Source organism: Ursus maritimus, unplaced genomic scaffold (assembly GCF_017311325.1).
Source record: "Ursus maritimus isolate PB19 unplaced genomic scaffold, ASM1731132v1 scaffold_13, whole genome shotgun sequence".
Classification (NCBI taxonomy): domain Eukaryota; kingdom Metazoa; phylum Chordata; class Mammalia; order Carnivora; family Ursidae; genus Ursus; species Ursus maritimus.
The window spans coordinates 21,662,228-21,681,560 of record NW_024423675.1 but is presented as its reverse complement, the minus strand read 5'-3'; the positions used below and the strand labels follow the sequence as shown (position 1 = coordinate 21,681,560).

At 38.3% G+C, this 19,333-nt stretch overlaps 1 protein-coding gene across 2 annotated transcripts in view; it reads right to left on the bottom strand.

Moving 5' to 3' along the window:
- Nucleotides 1–563: 563 nt before the first annotated feature.
- Nucleotides 564–19,333, bottom strand: part of RPF2 (ribosome production factor 2 homolog) — a 37,087-nt gene continuing 18,317 nt past the window's right edge. For both annotated transcript variants that reach the window (XM_008706216.2, XM_040627641.1), the window contains exons 7-10: nucleotides 17,723–17,822; nucleotides 9,067–9,169; nucleotides 1,826–1,970; nucleotides 564–861 (exon numbers count right to left, since the gene is read on the bottom strand). In XM_008706216.2, coding sequence (XP_008704438.2) covers nucleotides 682–861; nucleotides 1,826–1,970; nucleotides 9,067–9,169; nucleotides 17,723–17,822 — 528 coding nt within the window. In that variant the 3' untranslated portion in view covers nucleotides 564–681. The remainder of the gene's footprint in view (nucleotides 862–1,825; nucleotides 1,971–9,066; nucleotides 9,170–17,722; nucleotides 17,823–19,333) is intronic.

Sequence of the window (19,333 nt, the reverse complement as noted above, 5' to 3'; positions counted from 1 at the left end):
TTTGTTTTGCTCCACAGTGTGCTGTGTCTTCTCTGCTGGACTTCTTCACAGGCACTTTCTTTAGTTTTGTGTATGACTGTGAAGATCAGTGGGGTTTTTTTTGGGGGGGGGGGTGGAGATGGTAGAAAATTAGTGGACACACTCTTAAGAGAAATGTTTTAAGACACAAAGTTAAAAATCTCAAATGAATCTCTAACTGGCAAAACTTCAGGCAAAATAACAGAAGAGTAAAAAACAAAAGTCAGGTTATAGATATGTGTTGGGAGATGGGGTTATCTTTCCAGGTAACTCATACTAAGTGTGTATACAGTTCCTTTGGGCCATTTCTACTTTCCATGGCTTTCTCCCTTTATCGAAAGCTTAACCCAGAAATTCTTTAAAATACCAATGGTTGTTCCGGAGATCCTCTCTACCACCAATCCAATGTTGAGATCTGGGGGGAAGCAGAGGGACTACCATAACAAGGAAAATGGCCCACCAGGATAGATCTCAAAAAGGCTTACTTTCAAATTAATACTAGTAGATTAGTGTACATAATATATGTAATATATAGTTTAGGTAAATTACCATGCTATAAAAATATTTAATAAAATCTTGTAAGAAACTTAGAAATGACTGATGATTGAGAATTCTCTTAAGTAAACAGACTACAATAACATTATAGTCACTGGCTAAGTTCTATCAGTTTTTTTTAATTCTCTTTGATTTTTTCTCCTGGTCTTCTGTTATCCTTTCTGCAGGTCGCTTCTTCAATCCCTTCATTTTCCTGGTTTGTAGTTTGCTTAGGTCTTGCTTCTGCATATGAATCCTTCCATAAGTTGTTCCAAAAGTATCATGGGAGACATTTTTCTTCTTCTTTGGCTATGAAACAAGAATGTATATATAAATATATAATTATATATATTTATTATAATGGTATCTACTGTATAAACTGGTAAAAATCTAGTTTACAACAACTATCTTACTAACAATTTCCATTAATGAGCTCCTATTCAATAATATAGTCTATAGCCCTTTCTTCTCAAACTTAAGTATTTCACTTGAGAATCTTGTTAAAATGCGTATTATAGGGGCGCCTGGGTGGCACAGCGGTTAAGTGTCTGCCTTCGGCTCAAGGCGTGATCCTGGCGTTCTGGGATCGAGCCCCACGTCAGGCTCCTTCGCTAGGAGCCTGCTTCTTCCTTTCCCACTCCCCCTGCTTGTGTTCCCTCTCTCACTGTCTGTCTCTCTCTGTCAAATAAGTAAATAAATAAATCTTAAAAAAAATGCATATTATAATTCAACAGGTCTAGGGTAGGACCTGAGATTCAGCATTTCTAACAATTCCCAGGTAAGCTGTCAGACTACACTTTGCAAAGCAACACTACAGACTATGCTAACCACTGTCATGCGCTGACAGAATTCCTGTGTTTAGCTTAAGGAATTGTGACTATCGTTTTGATCTTTATTGGCGTTCCAGAAATGCCATTTCTACTTCTTTTTTAAAACCATTCGAAAGTCAAAATACATTTTATACAAGTATGGGTTACATACACATCCTGTACTCTAAATCCCCAATCTCCACAATGCCCCAAACAATTCTTTCTTGCTAAAAACTGGCAGTCTTGGCTACCAGAAAGCTCTTAGCCATAGCTGATGCATGGTTTCTATAACTTTTATTATCCTTTACTTGCATCTTCCTCCTTTTCTTTGTCCTGAAAGTCTAATTTTATCTATATTATTGATCTCTTTCTGTATGTTCTTTAGTGTCCTATGCTGCAAACCTTTTTTGGAAAGAAGAGTGGAATATACAAATAAACATGGCATCAATTTGCAAGCTACAAACCTTGAGGGCTTTTGGCATTTTCATAGATAATTTATAAAGATCATCTGATGCCAGATGTGTCCTCCTCAGAACCAGATCCAATGAGGGCCCCATCTCTTCCAATTCAATCCTTGGTGTTCTGCAACCAGATTTCTTCAACAGTAACCTTTATGAAATAGAAAAAAAAGAAATGTTGCTTTGACTCTGATGGAAGTCCTATCCCCTCAAATATTTTTGTTCAAGAGAATTACAGTTCCATAAAATGACACTGTCATTTGGAGGTTAAGCTTCCTAAATACTTCCTGCATTGAGGCCAAGTATATTCTTGGTTTGCTACTTTTTAAAAATAGAACACAAAAGAATACAATATTGTTGGGCGCCTGGGTGGCTCAGTCAGGTAAGCGTCTGTCTTCAGCTCAGATCATGATCTTAGGGTCCTGGGATTGAAAGCCACATCTGGCTCCCAGCTCAGTGGGGAGTCTGCTTCTCCCTCCCCCTCTGACCCACCCCCTACTCGTGCTCTCTCTCAACTAAATAAAATCTTTAAAAAAAAAAAAAGAATACAATATTGTTGAGAAACAGCAAGTGAGACAGACAATTCTTCTAAGAAATGAAATCCCTTTTTTTTTTAAGAAAAAATTATTTATTTATTTATTTATTTATTTATTTGAGAGAGAGGAAGAGTATAAGCTGGGGGGTGGGGAAGCAGGGTCCCTGCTGAGCAGGGAGCCTGATTACACAGGGCTTGATCCCAGGATCTTGAGATCATAACCTGAGCCCAAGGCAGATGCTTAACTGACGAGCCACCCGGGTGCCCCAGAAATGGAATCCTTTGATTTGATTTCTTCATCTTACTTATAGATTTACATAATAATAAAAACAATTTCAATTGGGCCTTTGAAACATTACGTTTACATAATTAACAAATTCTTATTTCTCTAAGACCCATTCAGAATCCGCTTTGAGCATAGTACAGACATTTCCAGTTCTCTATAGACTGGAATGAACTTTAAAATCCTAATATAACAAAACCACAACTTTCTAGACTCCATATGTCCAAATAGCTCTGGATCTGGAAACAGATGGGGGACACAGGAAGGAGGAGAGGAGACTAACAAACTCTTTTTGTGAGTGATACCACAAGAACAGCTCAAAGACCTGAAGATTATTTGAGCTGACTCAATTTGTTATAGTGGCCAGATCTCTACATGGAATAAAAGAATTAAATTTTTAAAAATGTTTATAAAAGATCAAACATTTCAAAAGAAAAAAAACGATCAAACTTTTTACACCGAAGGTGGAATATGAGAGAGGCAACAAATGACATGAGAAAAGAGACAGAACTAAGAGTAAAAGCACAATAAGGAATACCCAAGAACAACAAATTCCAGGAAGCAGAAGTGAGTGTGCAGAAGCTCATTTACAGCCTTTGGGCCCCAAATGCATCACATGCAGACAGTCTACCCATGTCCTGGCTGTAAAAAGAGTCTTAATGATAGATATGCTGTATCAGGCACAGTCATTTACATCAACCCCAACAAGGCAAAAACAAAACAAAACACCAACGTAGGATATGTAAAAAGCAGAAATGTTAAACAATAAAAAAGCTCTAAGAACAGTAAAAGATAGCATGAATATCAGTGTGGGACTTGAAGGGAGCAAGCAGAGGGGGAAAAAGACAAAACAAGAGTGCTTAGACCACTCTCTTCATAGTCGTTCCAGAAGAAGAGAGTTGACAGTACTCCTGTCTCAGGCCCACGGTGGGGGAAAATATTTTTAGAAGCTAAAGCTGGTGATATCAGGGCATCTTCCCTAAAAGCTGATTCAAAGCATGTGGCAGCAGTGACCGTTTGACTCTGTTGTAACTCATGTATTTCTGCTTTTGCATCCACGTTTTCAATACCTCCAAATAAGTATATTTATAAAACTGAACTCATAACAAGATTAGTAAATTGAGTGACATCTTATGTTCAGCAGACTACTTAAGAAATGAGGGAAACTGTATATATAAAAAGGGCAAACTGAAAGTGTTTCTACCACTTAAAATGCTAATTTTCACCTAAATGAAAAGTTGTAGACCAAGAACAGCTCATGGCATGCCTGATGGATTCACATCACCCAAGTACCTTTTTATCTATGCACATATCCTCCTACCAGAGTAATTTTTTTTAAAGTGTGTTTTTTTTTTTTTTTTTTTGACAAAGATAGCCAGCAAGAGAGGGAACACAAGCCGGGGAAGTGGGAGAGGAAGAAGCAGGCTCCCAGTGGAGGAGCCCAATGTGGGACTCGATCCCGGAACGCCGGGATCACGCCCTGAGCTGAAGGCAGATGCCTAACAACTGCGCTACCCAGGCGTCCTCAAAGTAATTTTTTGAGTGGTGTATATAATTAATATTATTTCCAAATAGCTATATATATATATATATAGATAGATAGATAGATAGATATCTATATATATATAGATAGATAGATAGATATCTATATATATATCTACACATGCTGTTATTTACCAAAGAATTAAGTTACAGTGCCATACTGTCTATGTAGATGATCTTTCTAAGATTTCATTTATTTATTTGGGAGAGAGAGCACAAGCAGGGGGAGTGGCAGGCAGAGGAAGAGGGAGAAGCGGACTCCCCATTGAGCAGGGAGCTAGAGGCGGAATTTGATCCCAGGATCCCAAGATCATGACCTGAGCCCAAGGCAGACGCTTAACCAACTGAGCCACCCAGATGCCCCTGTGTAAATGACCTTATCTGAATTACTTCAATGGGCATGTTTATTGGAAGATCAAACTGATAGAAAAGAAAACTTTCTCCAATTTTCATATTTCTATGTATGGGTTTCTGGTGATAGACCTATAATTCTTTTTCTTTATTAAACTTTTAACAGTGAGGGGTGCCTGGGTGGCTCAGTCATTAAGCGTCTGCCTTCGGCTCAGGGCATGATCCCGAAATCCTGGGATCGAGCCCCGCATCGGGCTCCCTGCTCCGCTGGGAGCCTGCTTCTTCCTCTCCCACTCCCCCTGCTTGTGTTCCCTCTCTCACTGGCTGTCTCTCTGTCAGATAAATAAATAAAATCTTTAAAAAAAAAAAAACTTTTAACAGTGAAATCTAGAATCTAAAATTATTATTTTACAATCTAAAATTATTGTTAATGTTTTTAAAAAACCTATTTACTTTTTCTCAGAGGGAATGTATTAATAAAGAACTTACAAATGATTTTTGATATCACACTAAGCAAAAAGAAGAGACTGACATTGACTCATTAAAAACAAAATTAAAACCCTTTCCTTCATTCCCATCCCATCATACACACTCACTTTTTTTTAAAGATAGACATTTCATTTCCAGGCCATCATGTCTCCAGCCAAATACCTACGCCCAGAACTGTTACATCATATGCCTATTAATCTCCATCTCAGATCCTAACCTCAAGCTTTGTTTTGTCTCCCTGTAAGCTCTAAATCAAAAGTGACATTCAATTCTGCAAGGTTCTATGGTACAAAATACAGGGACACAAAGACAACCCAACTCCTTCCTTTTCAGATGGGCTCAGGCTATTAGATATGTCGATGGGTAATTTCCATATATTTTAAAACATTATTTGTAGGGCGCCTGGGTGGCTCAGTCCGTTAAGCGTCTGTCTTCAGCTCACGTCACGGTCCCAGGTTCCGGGTCCTGGATCCCGGGATCGAGCCCCGCATCGGGCTCCCTGCTCGCTGGAAGTTCTTGTGCTCTCTCTCTAATAAATAAATAAAATCTTTAAAATAAATAAATAAATAAAATAAAATATTATTTGCCTATTTCTTGAGAAAGACTGCCATTACCACTCTTATTCAAGTTGTAATTTCCCTATTTTTCTCCCTTCTATATCCCTTTCTTCTGCTGTTCTGTTTTCATTACTTAAACTCCTTGCCTACAATGCTGTTTGCTTTTTAAGGTATGCTAATACTTCCTTGTTTTGCTTGTTTCTCCCCATAAAACCTAACCAATGCCATGGTAAAGGCAAATGTGGCAGTTACTAAAAATTTCCTGTTTTATATTCATGGCTTTGACTTTGTAGTGAATAAAATTCTCCAAGGAATATAAACGGTCACTCACATATGAGGAATTAATTATTATACAATACATGGGAAGAGGTCAGTAACAATGATTTATTCCCCCCAAAAGGTCAGATCAAAGGTTATATTAATATAATTTCATGTTTATACTTTCTTTCATCCAAGAAACTCAAAGCCATTTTCTAAGATTAACCTTGTAAACTCCACAAAAAATGTGTATCAATGTTAACTATTACCTTTTACCAATTACTTAAGGGCTGGTTCCAAGTAAAAGAAAGAGGGCAGGACATCAAAGCATAGCCTGCAAGAGTGCCTAAGGAGCCACACTAAGTCAGACACACGTCTCCAGCATATTTCCACCTCTATCCACAATTCTCTCCCTTTTTTTTAAGATTTTATTTAGTTATTTGACAGAGAGAGAGACAGCCAGTGAGAGAGGGAACACAAGCAGGGGGAGTGGGAGAGGAAGAAGCAGGCTCCCAACAGAGCAGGGAGGAGCCTGATGTGAGGCTCGATCCCAGGACCCTGGGATCACGCCCTAAGCCGAAGGCAGATGCTTAACAACTGAGCCTCCCAGGCGCCCCAACCCTCTCCCTCTTATAAAGGAATTACTATTGATCTTAGAGGGACCGCAGAATTACATAAATGTTATCACTACCTTTTGCAAAGGAAATATGGAGGCCTTAAGAAGTGACCTGACTAGGTCATGTGGCTAAGCCTGGCCCAGAGAGCCCGCTCACTGGGCTCAGAGGTGATGCTCATTCCTTGGACCACTTCTTCCTTCCTCTCCCACGGGCAGCACAGCCTCTGCAGACTAACCTAATCTACACTGAATGATTTTTTCCCCCCACTAGCAGCTTACTCTCAATCACACAGTCCATTTCCTATTATAAATCAATAGCTAGCAGGTATTACAGGGCCTGTATAAAAAACCTGGGATTAAATTTACACTAGTGTCTCTGATCTCAAAAGTCTAAACTTTTTTTTTTCATTATGGGACATGCCATGCTAACCTAATGTGATTCCAGCAATTCTTCTTAAAGTAAGTAGATGGGTGGATATGTGTAATTACACTGCTAGTATATCCATGTTCTGAAATCTGATTTGCTAATTTTCTGTCCATTTTATTTTCTCTGCATTTCTTTCTTTACAAATTTATCTTTCTTTTCACTAAATGTAAGTTCTGATACAAGTGAATATTTTCTTTGAAACTGTTTACAATGAGAGTTTCAGATCACTGTTATTATTAGTTTCTCATTCTCAAAGATTTTGATCTTTATATTTTTAGCTCCTTCGTATCCCCAGGTGGGCTGAGCACAAGTTTTCAAGAAGATTTTTTTTACGTTAGTGATTTTCACCTTTCTTATTCTATAAATTGGAGTCATCTACTTCATAATATAGTCTTCAAAGCACCAAAGTTAAGTTTGGAAACTCAAACAGACTTAAGGCTTTCAATCTCTACAAGCTCAAAATGATTATAAAATCCCTCTTGCTTTAAAAAATAAATAAATACATAAAAATAAAAATGATTATAAAATCTCTAACTACATCTTGCAACCATGTGGATATTTTATTGCATTTTGCCTACTATTATTATTACTATCTAAACAAAAGGAAAATAGAAGAGATGATACCAATCATGGTGAAAAGAACAAAGCATTTCTGACTCAATACAGTTGAGACAAAGACAGGAATTACTGACAAGAGGTGAATATTTAGTTTCATTTGTACATTCACTAACATAAGTTGGTCAACCAGGTATTCCATCATGAAGAAAAAAAAAATTAGGGGCCTGGCTGACTTAGTCGGTAGAGCCTGTGACTCTTGATTTCAGGATCATAGGTTCGAGCCACACATTGTTGGTAGAGTTTACTTAAAAAAAAAAAAAAAAAGTAAGGGCACCTGGGTGACTCAGTTGGTTAAGCGTCTGACTCTTGATTTCAACTTGGGTCATGATCTCGGGGTCATGAGATTGGGCCCTATGTTGGGCTCCACGCTGACCATGGAGCCTGCTTGAGATTTTCTCTCTCCCCCCTCCCTCTGCCTCTTCCCCCGTTCACTGTCAACACTGAACGGCCAGTGCCTCTCAAGCTGCACTGCCATAAGTCAAAACTGCACATCAGTCTGAATTCAATGTACAAAGGAAGGCAGTTTGTGGGAGCTGATATATTCTCCAGGAAAGTGTGGGCTTGATCAGCCAGCGCCAACGCTTTATCTTAAAGAATACACACACACACACACACACACACACACACACACAATTACCTCAAAAGGCACAAGTGTAGCATGTCATTAAGCTTTTTAATGAAAACAAAATCAGTGTTAGGATTTATATTTATATTGTGGTAGGAGTAGGGCTAGAGGGTCTTGGCTGGAGAAAGAGGGTAAAATGAATCTAGCCACTGAATCTTCTCATTCCTTTTAGACTCCAGTTTTTAGGTTCAGTTTTGAGATTTGCTTTGGCTGACCTAAGACTTGTGGCTTGGTGCTCTAAATCCAGTCAAGAAAAAGAAGGAAGGGGGGGTGCCTGGGTGGCTCAGTCGGTTAAGCGTCTGCCTTTAGCCCAGGTCATGATTCCAGGGTCCTGGGATTGAGCCCCACATTGGGCTCCTTGCTCAGCAGGAGCCTACTTCTCCCTTTCCCTCTGCTTGCTGCTCCCCTTGCTTGTTCTGTCAAATAAGTAAATAAAATCTTATTAAAAAAAAAAAAAAGGGAGGGGCACCTGGGTGGCTCAGTTAGTTAAGTGTCCAACTCCTGGTTTCGGCTCAGGTCATGATCTCATGGGTCATGAGATCGAGCCCCAAGTCAGGCTCCATGAGGCGTCTGCTTGGGACTTTCCTTTTCCCTTTGCTCTTCTCTCTCTCTCTCAAATAAATAAAAATAAAGATCTTAAAGAAAAAAAAGGAAAAAAAAGAAGGCGGTATCCCATAAAGTACAGTCAAGACTGAATTAGTGTTCTAAGCTCAGAAGAGTGCAGCATCAGGTGCCCTGAGGCCCTGGAAGAGCAGGGTTCCAGAGGCAGAAGTGAGCAGGGGAATGACAGATTTGAGGAACAACATAGACCTGCTGCATGCTGCTACTAGTTTGCAAACTCTCCAAACAAACTTTTGACCAAACACCAATTCTACGTTTGAGCTCTACAAAGGTCACACTAAAATGCTAACCCTGGATTCAAAAATATGGTAAGAAATGTACTTACTTATAGCTTCGAAAGTAAATCTTCCCATTCAGTGCGGTGAAGTGCAGAACATACTCCAAACCAGCCAGGCGGATATTTGGTACTGTGGGGCCTCTGAAGAAATCTGAAAACAAATTTGAGATTGTTAAAAAGAAAAAAAAAAAAGACTAACATGCTTTTAAATTCAGTTACAGAAAGCCAGATTGTAAAATGCTCTATATTGTATCAATATATACTTAAAAAGGTAAAAAGGTGGCACAAAAACTGATCCCTGAAGAATGTCTGAGAGTCCCACCCCTCTACCATGTAAGCTCATGACTTTATTTCTGTGTTCAGTTCACTGAGCCATGTAATTTTTCAGTTTTGAAATTCTCACTCAAGGGGCACCTGGGTGGCTCAGTCGATTGAGCGTCTGCCTTCGGCTCAGGTCATGATCCCAGGGTCCTAGGACTAAGCCCTGCGTTGGGCTCCTCACTCAACGGGGAGCCTGCTTCTCCCTCTCCCTCTGCCTGCCGCTCCTCCTGCTTGTGCTCTCTCTGACGAATAAATAATTAATATCTTAAAGATTTTATTTATTTATTTGACAGAGAGACAGACAGACAGTGAGAGAGGGAACACAAGCAGGGGGAGTGGGAGAGGAAGAAGCAGGCTCCCAGTGGAGGAGCCTGATGCGGGGCTCGATCCCAGATCGCCGGGATCACGCCCTGAGCCAAAGGCAGACGCTCAAAGACTGAGCCATCCAGGCACCCCTAAAAATTCTTTTTAAATTAAAAAAAAAAAAAAGTTCTCACTCTAAGCCAATGCTTAACATATGAGTACATCATATTTATCATGCATATTAACTTTTTTAAGAATGTAAATCACAGGGCCCCTGGGTGGCGCAGTCATTAAGCGTCTGCCTTCAGCTCAGGGCGTGATCCCGGTGTGGGATCGAGCCCCACATCAGGCTCCTCCGCTGGTAGCCTGCTTCTTCCTCTCCCATTCCCCCTGCCTGTGTTCCCTCTCTCACTGGCTGTCTCTCTCTGTGTCAAATAAATAAATAAAATCTTTAAAAATAAAAATAAATAAAATAAAAATAAAAAATGTAAATCAAAGCATTAAAAAATTTTATGAGAGAGGTAGGTTAAGATGGCAAATCTCTATGGGGCGCCTGGATGGCTCAGTCAGTTAGGCGTCCAACTCTTCATTTCGACTCAGGTCATGATCTCAGGGTCGTGAGATCCAGCCCCACATCAGGCTCTACGCTGGATGTGGAGTCTGCTTAAGATTCTCTCTCTCACGTCCCTCTGCCCCTGCCCCCACATGCTCTCTCCCTCTCATAAATAAAGTGTTTATTTTTTTAAAGATGGCAAATTTCTATAAAAACAGCTGTTCAGGGGTGCCTGGGCGGTTTAGCTGGTTAAGCGTCTGACTTTTAGTTTCAGCTCGGGTCATGATTTCAGGGTTGAAGGATCAAGTCCCGCGTAGGGCTCTGCATTCAACATGAAGTCTGCTTGTCCCTCTCCCTCTGCTCTTCCCCCTGCAGTCTCTCAAATAAATAAATTCTTAAACACACACAAAACAGCTGTTCAAACTTTGACTATTAAATCAAATTAGCCTTTGTTTTATGGCAGAGGCCGACATGGAAGAAATTCTAACAAGAAATCTCAATTATAGGTAATAAATTAAATTGTTAAAGCCAGAAAAGAACCACTGGGATCCGTGAGTAGGCTGTTTTCCCATAGTGTGGTAGTCATACCACTACTGGGACATGAGATGATCTTAAATGATACACAGGCAGATGTAATCTTCTATGTATTATTTATTTTATCAGATACCACTTTCCAGTCATGGTAGGGACATAAAGTTTCCTTTAAAAAAGCAAAGGAGTCAGGGTAAAGAAACATCTCCAATGAAAACACTATGAATACCACATGGACTTGGCTAAAGTTATGAAGATAGCACATGAATGAAAGATTTCTGAGAAACAACAATCAAGTGTGGTCCCCTCATTATATAGCTACAAAGACTGATCCCCAAGAAGGCTAAATGGAAACACACATATTTAGTTAAGATACAGTTACACATGAAAGTTTACCCAACTTAATTACTCAGGAAGAGCTGCAAGGCAAGTGATGTGGTAAACAGCAAAGCTCATTCTGTCCCCATCTGCAGCCACCCAGCCACTTTGTCTCTTCTGACTAGCTCAGAAGAAGGGAATCATCTCCTTGGGCATGGACATATACATCCTTTGTTGTTTTCTCTTTTTCAGAGTTAATTGAAAGAAAATCACTAATTTGCATAAAACAGACACAAGCGTGTATGCACATGTATATGCCACCCTTCCCTACTTCCCCAAATACAAATCCCTCAGGGATATTTTTATAAACAAAGTATGTACTTTTTCAAGGTGTTCTGATCTAAATTTGCAACATAATTAATGAACAGGTTTCCCATGATTTTATCAAAATCAGACTCTCCTTCAGGGGCCAAGTTATTAATAAAGCCCACTCACTGTCTTGGTAGCATTAGTGAAGTCAGTCTTTCTGGGGAACAGACTATGTACATTTCGGTTTCTCCTCAAACAGCTTTTTACACACACACACACACACACACACACACACACACACACCCCTTATTGCTCAAGAGGACAAGTAACCTCCAAAAATAAATAAATAAGGCAAAGACTTGAATAGACACTTCAACAAAAATATATGAATAGCCAACAGGCATAGGAAAAGATGTTCAACATCACTAGTTATCAGAAAATGCAAATTACAACTTCAATAATAGCACTACTTTACTTCGTAGATTTGACTTTAGGAACACATTACTATCGGTATGCAACACTCATTAAAATAACTAAAATTAAAAAGAATGGTCTACCAAGTACTGGCAAGGAAGTGGAGCAACTGCAGCTCTCATATACTATTGGTGGGAATGTAAAACAGCATAACCATAATGGAAAATAGTTTCTTTAAATGTTAAACACACACTATTCAAATGATCCAACCATTTCACTCCTAGCTAAGGATTTACCCACAGGAAATCAAAGCATATGCCCTTAAAAAATTTGTACACAAATGTTCACAGCAGCTCTAGTAATCAAAAATTTTATCTAATCAAAAGCTGGAATCAACCTAAATGTCCATCAACAGATGAAGAAATAAAGAAATTGTGGAACAGCTATAACTAGAATACTGCTCAGCCATAAAAAGAAATTAACTAATGACACAACAAATCTCAAAACTAACTGAGTGAAAGAAACCTGACCAAAAGAAGCACATACTGTATGATTCTATTTATCTAAAGTTCTACAAAATGCAAATAATCCATAATGACAGAAAGCAAATTAATGTTTGCTTAAAATACAGAAATAGGGTAGACTGCAAAGGGGCACAGGCTAACTTTTGGGTGTAATAGGTTCTGTATCTTGACTGCAGTGGTGTTTTCAGAGGTGTATATATATGTCAAAATCCATCAAATTTTAAAACCTTTAAATATATAGACTTGCCACAGACCTGTACCCCTGAAACAAATAATACGTTAAATGTTAATTTAAAAACATAATAAAAAAATAAAAAAACCTGAAACTAAAAAAAAAAAAAAAAAGACTTGCTTGCATGTAAATTATACCTCAAAAGTTTTTAAAATATAATTTAAAATGAAAAAAATTAAAGTAATCCCTAAAAATCAACAACAAATGAACCTGTGTAATGAGCATAATCATACAGAAAAGAACTATTAAGTAATTCAAAACACGGTGATCTTGGGGCACCCAGGTGGCTCAGTCAGTTTAGCATCCGACCCTTGATTTCTGTTCAGGTCATGATTTCAGAGTCCTGGGAGCCCCGAGTCGGGCTCTGCACTCAGCGTGGAGTCTGCTTGAGATTCTCTCTCCCTCTCTCCCTCCCCACGCTTGTGCTCTCTAAATAAACAAACAAATAAATAAATCTTAAAAAAAAAAAACCCACAGTGATTTGACCACATACTCTTTTTTTTTTTTTTTTTTAAGGGAGAGCGAGCAGGGGAGAGGGAGGGGCAGAGAGAGAATCCAAAGCAGGCTCCACACTCAGCTCAAAGCTCGATCTCACGACCCCGAGACTATTATCTAAGCCAAAATCAAATCAAGAGTCAAATGTTTAACAAACTGAGCCACCCAGGGGCCTCTGACCATAGTCTTAACAAGATATATTTTATAGACAAAAAGAACGGCAAGAAAAACAAAAACAAAACCACAAAACTTTCAACTCAATATTCATATTACCAGTAGTAACAGTGGTATTTTATTCTGAGACTACTGTATGCTTAGTACAGCATAAAATAAATTCATAATTGTGCTGGATCATGGAGAACCTGGATTTTTGTCACGGATGAAAGAAGGTAGATATGTGAAGTCAATGAAGTTAAAATCCTCTTGTCCTAAATTTGAGTTAGAAGTTTCGGTATGAACTCAGGATACATTTTATCTTAAACAAATTTCGAAGTTCTGTTCACTAAAAAAGCCTACTAACAATGACTAACCATGAAAGAATTCCTAGCACCCAGACTGTGATTTCTATTTCTCAATTTAAAAAAGTTCAGATCTCCTTAAAGAAACAACTGATTCCAGGAATGGAGCAATGGAAGTATAAGAGGAGGCTGAAACATCAAAGGGGTAATGAATTAAAATGTGTTGAAACTCAGAACATTGCCAAAAAGACTGACCCTAAAATGGGCAGGAATGATGGCTGAGATAAAGAGAGATATTAATGAGTAAGGATAAAGATTAAAAACCTGGTTAAATACAAGCAAGGGGGTGTATGAGGTAGAAGACAAACTGGTTATGGTCAGAAGGAAAGCCCCAGCTTGGACCTTTTTTCAATGGATCAATTCCAAGTAAAAAAATAAGGTCTCAAGCGTGGCTGTGTCCATGAATAAATATACTGAGAAAAGGTACAGAAAGCTGACCAGGGTGTTGATGGGAAAGACCAGGGGATCCAGAGTTAGAGAATAGATCAGATCCTGATCCTGCTGCTTACTAGCTCTTCACTCTGGACAAGTAAGTTAACTGATCTCAGTTTCTTCATCTACAATAAGGGACTATTACCATAATAAACTGAATGTTTGCCCCCCCACCCTCCAATCCCTGCCAAATTCATATGTTAAAGTCCTAACCCCTAATGAAGTTGTATTTGGGCCTCTAACGAAGAAATTAAGAAATCAAGAAATTAAGAAATTAAATGAGGCATGTTGTAAGGCTGGGGTTCTGGTCCCATAGGATAGTGTCCTTATAAGAGACCCTACAAAGCTGACAACCTCCCTCCTCTCTCTCCCTCCCTCCCTTCCTCCCACGCACAGACATGAAGGACAAGCCAGGTGAGCACACAGCAAGAAGGCAGTAAGAGTCCTCATCAGAACTTTTGATCTTGGACTTTTCAGCCACCAGAATTGGACGAAATACATTTCTCTTTTTTAAGCCACCCAGAGTATGGTATTTTTTATAGCAGCCCTAGCAGACTAATACGATTACCTTCGTAAAGCTGCAGATTACCTGACCTAAACTATGGCAGTTATTTTCATCATTATATATTTTTCAAGTGGAATTTAAGAATTAGGAAATGAAAAAGGTTAAAAAAATTAAAATGACCACTGATACGGAGAAAGGCAATAAAAGTAACCCCCTTAGGTAGTTAAATTTTAAGATAGACTTTAAAGGAATATTTAATAAAACTAACCTATTACTTGATTTACTATCATCTTTGTATATAAGAAATAGTAATATTAAGAAGTAACCATAAAAATTAGGATACACGGAATCTAAAAATAGATATTCAGTGATTTTCTATAAAGAAAAGCAAGACCACTATGAATAACTGCAAACTATACAGTATTTAAGAAAGCAAAACAGAAGCAAAATTCAGAATGAACAAAATGGGTACCTGGCATAAAAACACTGAAGTTAATAAGTTAACTTTTCTTTCTGGCCAATTGCCAAAAGAAAAAAAAAAAAAAAAAAAGAACTTCCTAAAAGGAAGCAAGCCCTTGATAAAATTCTTTCCCTACTGTTCTACTTTATTTCGTATGAACACAAAACGTACACCAAGGAGTCTGCAGGTGGTCTTACTTCATATTTACATTAAAGACTCACCTTTCCTTGAGGCCCGACAATCTCACTTCATCCTCTACCTTTCTTTTTCCCCAGATTCCTTTTGGGTTTTCACTCCCTCCCCCTCACCACTGCATTATGTGGTTAGTCCTGCCATCTAGTGGAAGCACGAAATAATACAGTTTTCATAAATACCACTTAAAAGCAAATGAAAGCCTTCTGTTTTAATAAATATATATTGCTAATTAATAATTAATGGAAGAACTAGGGGGAAAAAGGCAGAAAAGCTGGGCCAATGGAGTACAAGAATGAGAAATCTTGGCTAAAAATCACCCTTCGCATTTTGGGGTAACACTGAAAGAAGGAAATGTTCATCACTGTCTTTCATGAATTTTTTTAATTCATGAAAAATTCAGGTAAGAACCTATAGCAAAGACTGCAACAAGTCAATTGTTCAGCATGGGCAAGATGGATGGCAGAGGCAGAAAAGCTGAGCCTTTGGTTTTCATTTTGGCTCAGCTACTTAATAGCTCTTAACTTCTCTAAGCTTCCATTTTCCCATCTGTAAAATGGGAGATTGCTAAACTCAAGAGCTTTAATAAGAACTGAACAGGTAACAGTGGTACTCAGTTCTTTAAAAAATAGCCACTTTTTAAAAGTAATCTCTACACCCAACATGACTTGAACTCATGACTCCGAGATCAAGAGTCTGATGCTCTACCAATTGACCCAGCCAGGTGCTCCCCAAACAGCCATTATTAATAAGAGAAATGAAATTTTGAAAATTGCAATCCCAACAATAAATAATCACAACAAGGAAAAATGAAAGCAATGTGTCTGCCCACAAATGTTTTTTAGTTGGTTCAGATTTGATTCTTTTTTTTTTTTTAAGCTTTATTTATTTTAGAGTGAGAGAATGAGAACACAAGCAGAGAAAAGGGCAGAGGGAGAGAGAGAATCCTCAAGCAGACTCCCCGCTAAGAACAGAGCCCAACACAGGGCTCAATACCAGGACCCTGAGATCACGACCTGAGCCAAAATCCAGAGTCAGCTGCTTAAACTGACCGAGCCACCTGGGCACCCCGGTTCGCTCAGATTTGTAAAGAGCATGTGTACAATTTAATTTACTTACAACAGGCAGTGCTTCCTGCCCACAGGTCCTGTCCCTGTGCTTTAATAAAAACACCTTTTTGCATAAAAAAAAATTAATAATAATTTATTTATAACATATACTCCATCAATTTTCCAAAGTGATCTAAGGCAAAGTATATAAAAATCTAAAAGAAGGGCAACCAAAAAACTATAGCAAAGCTTCTAAGAACGATTCAAGAAGGGACGCCTGGGTGGCTCAGTCTGTTAAGCATCTGCCTTCGGCTCAGGTCATGATCCCAGGGTCCTGGAATCGAGTCCCACATCAGGCTCTTTGCTCAGCAGGGAGCCTGCTTCTCCCTCTGCCTGCTGCTTGTGCTCTTTCCTCTCTCTCTCTCTGACAAATAAAGAAATAAAATCTTAAAAAAAAAAAATGGTGCAAGAAAAACTCAGATGAATAAATTATTTAAATTTGAAAAAAAAGGTTGTTGAGTATCAGAAGCGTTTATACCTCTAGGGACAAACTAAATTACTTTCTAGAGTTAGAAAAGAGCTGGCAAAAGTGATCACAAAATATTAAGCAGGATTAATATTAGCAACCTTTAAGAAATTACAGAGAACAATAATGCCAGCTTTTCAAAAAAGGGGAGAAAAAGTGATTTAAAATAGGTATTTTTAACATTGATCCCAGATAATGACAATAACTGTATACCGGATTTTAAGAAGGTGACTTGTGAACACACAGGAAAAGATACAGTCATTACATAAAGCATTAGGAACTAATGTAGTTCACTAAGAAGAAGTCATCTGTAAGACAACTTTACAAGGTCGTGAGAATAAAGTGATACATATAAAGTACCTAGTACATGCCTGGCACTTAGGATGACAATGATAATGAGATAATAGGACCTAGGAAGTCACTGAAGGTTTCCTTGGGAATAAACTTGATCTGAAACTTGCAAGAATGAAAGAAATAGGTAAATAAGAATGAAATCAGAAAAGATAATAGGAATGTGCAAAATATATTTTCAATAAACCACTTTTTTAATATAAAAAGGAGGGAGGAAACTGAGAGAGATAAAAAACAAAACAAAACAAAGAAACCAAGTTATAGGGGTTATAGTGTAAAAAGCCTTGCACATCAGCCTAAATTAACAGAAGTTTTTGAGTTCCAAGCGGATGTAACAATCTTGAAAATTTAACTTTTCAATTTTCTAAATTTAATGATGCCAATAATGACAGGAAATGCGTGTAAGCATTTTATAAAGCATAAAATGCTTTATAAATAGGTTGATACTGAAGTTTCTATAGCATCAAAAAAAAATAATGGTCTATGCAATATAGCATCCCTTAACCTCTCCCCTGCTAGTGGGGAATAAACAATAAATGAAAAGGGGGGAAAAAAGAAAGATCAAAAAGAAAAAGCTGTGTACCTACAGTGAAGTGGCAAAGTGTCACCAATGACAGTCCTAGATTGCCGACCTCAGCTACCCTGGGGATAATAAGTATTAAAATGCTTACCAATAAGAAGACTTTTCAGCCTTCTGTAGTCTTCTGTTACATCAAAATCATCACCAGCAAATATTAACATGGGTTTTGTTCCCTCGGGACATTTACTATTCTATGAAGCAGAAAAAAAAATTATAATAATTATCAATTCTAAACTGTTTATAAGCTGATTTTAAAGTAATCAATACTTATATACAGTGATTAGTTCTCATATTTTGACTGTCCTAAAACTATGTTTATGAATACTGATTAAAATCTAAAGACTTGGGTACCTACGTGCCTTAGTCAGTTAAGCATCTGCTTTTGGCTCGGGACATAATCCCAGGGGTCCTGGGATTGGGCTCCCTGCTCAGTGAGGAGTCTGCTTCTCCCTCTACCCCTCCCCCCTGCTCGTGATCTCTCTCTCTCTCTCTCTGTCTCTCAGATAAATAAATACAATCTTTAAAAAAAAATCTAAAGACTTAAGACTACAGTTGCAACTTTTAAACTATAGTTTTTTGTTTCATTCCTTCACATTTTCAAATTAATAAGTGGTCAAAGAATGATGCAAGCTACTTTCTAACATTATTCTATTCAAAGAATAAAATAAAAAGCTAAAATTGCTGTAAAACATACATAGCCCTTTAATAGCCAGAGTCTCAGAGTCTAAACCAAGTTAATTTCTTTGAATTATTTACTACACTGTGCCTTTCCTACTGTATCACATATACAGTATTTTTAGGGGCGCCTGAGTGGCTCAGTCTCTTAAGCGGATGCCTTCGGCACAGGTCATGATCCTGGGGTCCTGGGATCAAGCCCCATCCTGAGTCGGGCTCAGCAGGGAGTCTGCTTCTCCCTCTACCTCTGCCCCTCCCCACTTTTGGTGCACACGTGAGTGCTCTCTCACTTGCTCTCTCAAATAAATTTTTAAAGACTTTAATAAACAGTATTTTTAAATGAAAGCTAATCTAAACTACCAACTAAACATTCACATGGGAAGCAACAGAATTTCATACAAGCTACAGAAAGTATGAGCAAACCTTCCTCAGCATAACGAAGATCTTATTATAAAATCTTATGACCCTGAAAGTATTTTATCCAGTTTTGGATTTTTTTTATACAAAGAACGTGATGTGAATAATAAGAACCTTTAAAAGCCACAAAATAAAAAAGAAAAAATCTAATAAAAAAATTCTTTAACTGAAGGATTAATTTCTGAAGGCAAACAGGTGTTGGTCTGAGCTTTCCATTGATTCTAGCACCTCTACTCTGGTTCCAATCAAGGACTGCACAAATCTAGAAACAAACAAACGCACGCACAAGAAAACAAACATCCTCTGCCCTAGGACCAGAGGTCACCTGGTGCTTTCCTGTTCACCATGACCACTTTTGTTGACACTCTCTGCTTCCAAACTCTGAACCTTAATTGTCTGTACTTAGCAGGTGTGCCTAAGATCTGTCTGTGTGATCTAGGGCCTGAATGGACCTACAGACCCAGTGACTCTTCCACTTTCTGTCTGTACCGACCTGACACTGCTACTTCTACCCCTATGTTTATGGGGGCTGTTTAAGTATACAGAAGGTAGGAGAAAGTGATTAGACATCCTGATCACAATGCATCAATGCATAGTAATAAAAAAAAAA